General features: G+C 54.0%; 1 protein-coding gene and 1 long non-coding RNA gene across 2 annotated transcripts in view; one reads left to right on the forward strand and one right to left on the reverse strand.

The window, feature by feature from the left end:
* Positions 1–3900, forward strand: part of RAPGEF1 (Rap guanine nucleotide exchange factor 1) — a 39679-nt gene that overhangs the window by 18890 nt on the left and 16889 nt on the right. The window contains exons 4-5 of the mRNA XM_023516137.1: positions 461–718; positions 3359–3447. Of these exons, the coding sequence (XP_023371905.1) occupies positions 461–718; positions 3359–3447 (347 nt within the window). The remainder of the gene's footprint in view (positions 1–460; positions 719–3358; positions 3448–3900) is intronic.
* Positions 2766–3614, reverse strand: LOC111726936. The gene is made up of 3 exons (XR_002774600.1): positions 3534–3614; positions 3362–3416; positions 2766–2776 (listed from the first exon to the last, which is right to left on the reverse strand). It is a non-coding gene; the product is annotated as an uncharacterized LOC111726936 (long non-coding RNA).

Here is a 3900-nt window from a genome sequence, read left to right on the forward strand (position 1 = left end):
GTGTCCTGTCACAGCGGAACCTGCGGTCACCAGTGGGTTGGGCTGTGTGGGCGATGTCCCTGTCACAGCAGAAGAGCGTATGGTCACCAGTGGGTTAGGCTGTGTAGACAATTTCCCTGTCACAGTGGAGCATGTTGTCACCTGCACGAGACGTGGATTTGCTCTCCCTCGGGGCCAGCAGGAAGCTGTGATCCACGTCCTGCTGTCTAGACAACTCTGAGGACAGTGCTGGTCAGTCTCTGGTTTCAAGGCCCTTCTATAGGGAGGATGTATCAGGTGTGGGGAACCTCAGTGCCCAGAGGACCGGGGGCAGGGTGTAAAGTGATTTGTAGTCCTTATTAGAATTGCTGTGAATGAACTGTGAGTGCTCGGCTACAGTTAAGCTAATTACTTTTCCTTTGTCTGTTTTCTTCTTCCCACATTCTTGTTTCTGTGTGTGTCTCCCTCTTTGGTTCTGTAGTATAAGTCTGTGTTTAGGTCCTACTCCCAGGATTTCGTGCCTCACCACCAAGCTTCCACTCAGCCTTTCCTTCCGCCTACCTCCTCCTCTTCTCCACATTTCCCACCTGTCCACCAGTCTCAGAGCTCTGACTTAGCGGTGCCAACTGTGGCCAGTCTGCCTCCCAGCACCGTGGACGGGCCTCTCTCATCCTCTCAGGAGAGCAGCTTTCATGGGAATGCTGTCTGCCTTCCTCCCGAAAACTCTTTCACTGACTCGGTGAGAACTCAACACACATGTCTGCACGTGGGGCTGCACGTTTTTTAGAAAGCAGTGTCACTGTTCCTGAAAGGCACTGCCTGCTCTTCCCTAGCAGTCAGGGTGTGTGCGTGTACACCCCTTAGCAACACGGCTACACCGACTGCTGTGGAAGGCCACAAGGTACAATTGTAGCCCACCTGTTTCCAGAACAGAAATTGAACCTTTTCTACAGAGTTTCTCAGGCTTGGAATCTGATTCTGCACAAATAGATTATTGACCATTTAGAAACGGGAAGTTATTGTGTGCATAAGATAGTGTTACTAGCTTTCCACGCGGCTGTTTTTAGAGAAAGTACAGACTCTGAGGTGTGGAAGTGGCAGAGATTCATTCACTCGTGTGTAGTGCTGAGGACAGAGGGCCTGTTTTCTGGTCCTGTTAAATTGCCTGTGGTGCTTCGTCTAAAGCCAGGGAGGTGCTGCCTGCGGGTCGGAGTGGGCGAGCAGACATGGCAGAGGCAATGCAGGCAAGTGGGGACGAGTCCCTGGCCTGCTGAGTTGTCTTGATGTCTTGCTACTTTCCTTCCATAATGGTTTCCCACCACACAGGAGACACACTGCCCCCCACCCCCACCCCACAGTTCCCACTGTGGTGGAGCTGACTTTTCAGGATAGTTTGAGTGGCCCTTGACACCTTTGAGAAGATCTAGGGGGAGAGCAGAGTGTAGGTCATCACCTTTTTTCTTTCTTATCAAAGGAGTGTCCTGGTCAGGGCCAGCAGGTGGCTGCCCTCTCTGAGCTGTAAGAGCTGGCTAGAGGGCCTGGCCCATGTGTCTCCCCTCTCACCCTATCTCCCCCAGAGTGAAAACGCCAGTGAGGAAGCTGGTGAGGGTGAATATGTCAGTCTGTCTTCCTCTGGCCAGAGCAGTGAGGAGCTGGCTCCCTCTCGAGGAGTAAGTAACCTCGGGGGCCTCCTGCATGTGGCCTGGCCTGGCCTGGCAGGGGTTGGGCCCTGCGCTTCCGAGGCTGCTTTCCTCCCATCTGCTTCTGTTTGACGGACACTCACCCCAGGGGATCACTGGCCAACTCTGTGGGGGAGGACGGGACTTGTGGGGAGGAGGTCTGCCCGTTTGTTCCTGCTTCGTAGTGTTCCTCAGCACCTGCTCAGATGGGCCTTGTAGAGATACACAGGAGCAGCATGGCGGGACCCTGGCCGCACACCCAGTCGCTCTCTGTGGGGTTTCCTTCTGTCCCATCTTATAGCATCAGGCTCCATCTTCCACCCCCTGCCCCCCACCCAGAAGGCGAGACTGCTCTCCCCTTGGGCTCTTTAGACCTCACCCCTCCTCCCCCAGCATGCTGCGTCACCCGGTGTTAACTAACTGCCTCCCAGGTGGCCCTACTGGCCTGTGCACATCTCCTGAGCTGAGCCGGCACCATCACCCTCAGTAAAGGGACTACAGTTCTGTTGAGCAATCAGCTTTCCAAGTTTTGCGCTTCAAAAATAGGTTTCCTCACGCGCCCAAGTGCGGCAGGTTCCTGAGGGAGGGTCCGTAAGGACTGAGAACTCCCCATTCATCAACCTGAAGGGCAGGGTCCCCTTTAACGGTGGGGTCTCTGTAAGATTATAGATGGCCCCACAGGGCAGGCCCTACCTCAGACATTAGCAAGTCACTGAGCATTAAAGAATTTTCACTCTAGTGAAAAGAGGAGTGTTAGGTTTTGGACAGATGGCTTCCCTGTCTATAGGAGCCAAGCTAATGTCCCCACTTCAGCTGTCCTCTCTGCTGACCTGTGCCTCCAGCACTGTCCAGCTTGACCTCTGCATAGTGGCATCCATTCCCCCAGGAAAAGGCTTTCCACAGCTCTCTCCCTCTATCAGCAGCTGCTTCCAGGGCTGACTCCTCTCTCCTTGAATCACTCTCTGCAACTATGGTCTGTATATTGGTGTCACCTGTCATAACCGTGGTGGCCTTGGTTGTCACTGAGTAGGGTGGGCCCAGAGACCCAGGAGGAAGCAAGTCTGCTAGAGGAGGAGAGGTCACTGACACTTAGGTGTTGGGCAGCTGGGCAGCTGGGCCTGTGGGGCCTGTGCCTGGTAGAGCACAACAGCCCTGAGGGCTTCCTTAAGTCACCAGTTTTGTACATGACAAAAGAGCCCCATGCTGAAAGGCATAGTCTTCCAAAGCAGAGAGCCCTGGGCTTTGATTCTTGATTCAGGCTCCACCATCGACCAGCTATGTGGTCTTGGGCAGGACCCTTGACTTCTAGCCTCAGTTTACATGTGTGGAATGGGGACGGCAGTGGCTCACTGAAAAGGTCAAGTGACAAGCTGTGCACAGGGCCCTGAGCGCGTGCCTGGCTGAGCCCTGGTGGACTGGCTGTGGAGTAGCAGTCCTCTCTCTTAGAAGAGGCAGTTGAGGTGGCAGCTAACAAACGTTACAAATAGTGGCACCTTTCGCTCTCTGCAAAGGCAGGGTGCTAATCTCAAGAGAGCTTGTGTTTCCTGTAATAAACTGCATTCACTATTAACTGGTTCTCATCTCAGATTGTGCTGTACGACCTTGCACTCCCGTGCCCCTTGCAGGCAGGAATGCTGAGGGGAGAGAGCTACCTGGAGAGAGCCACCTGTCTAAAACCCAACACTCACTTCTCTTTTTAGGACTCACCAGCTGGGAAAGATGGACATCCCAGAGATCCCTCAGCAGTCGGCAGTGTACCTGGGAAGGACAGCAGAGATGGCAGTGAGAGGTAGGACGTGAACCAAGAGGGGCTGGGTACTCCAAGAACAGGGTTCTCTCAGCCCTGCCCAAGTGGCCCCCAGCCGGTCAGCTCACCAGGCCCATAGGTGTTCCTGTTGGAGTCTTTCCTCCTTTTTTTCTGATTCTCCAAATAATACTGCTCAGGTTAGAAACTGTTGGAAAGAACAGGAAATTGTAGGAAAGCAGGAAGAACACTAAGCAGCCGAAGGCCTTAGCACATCGTCTCCCCTTGCTCCCCAAGGCCCGCACCTGTGCTTTCTACTTTGTAAGTCACAATAGTCTGACCGATTTGGGTCTCTTTCAGGCTGTGGTGGAGGAGTATGAGAGGCCCCTCCCTGCCCACAGAGGCATTCTGTCAGCATTGCCAGGCATGAGTGCACGCTGTTGCTGAACCACAGGAAGGGGAAGTCTCACGAGCTTGGCGCTCAGCACTCAAATACAG

This window comes from Otolemur garnettii, unplaced genomic scaffold (assembly GCF_000181295.1).
Source record: "Otolemur garnettii isolate 467f Iridium unplaced genomic scaffold, OtoGar3 scaffold00087, whole genome shotgun sequence".
NCBI lineage: Eukaryota > Metazoa > Chordata > Mammalia > Primates > Galagidae > Otolemur > Otolemur garnettii.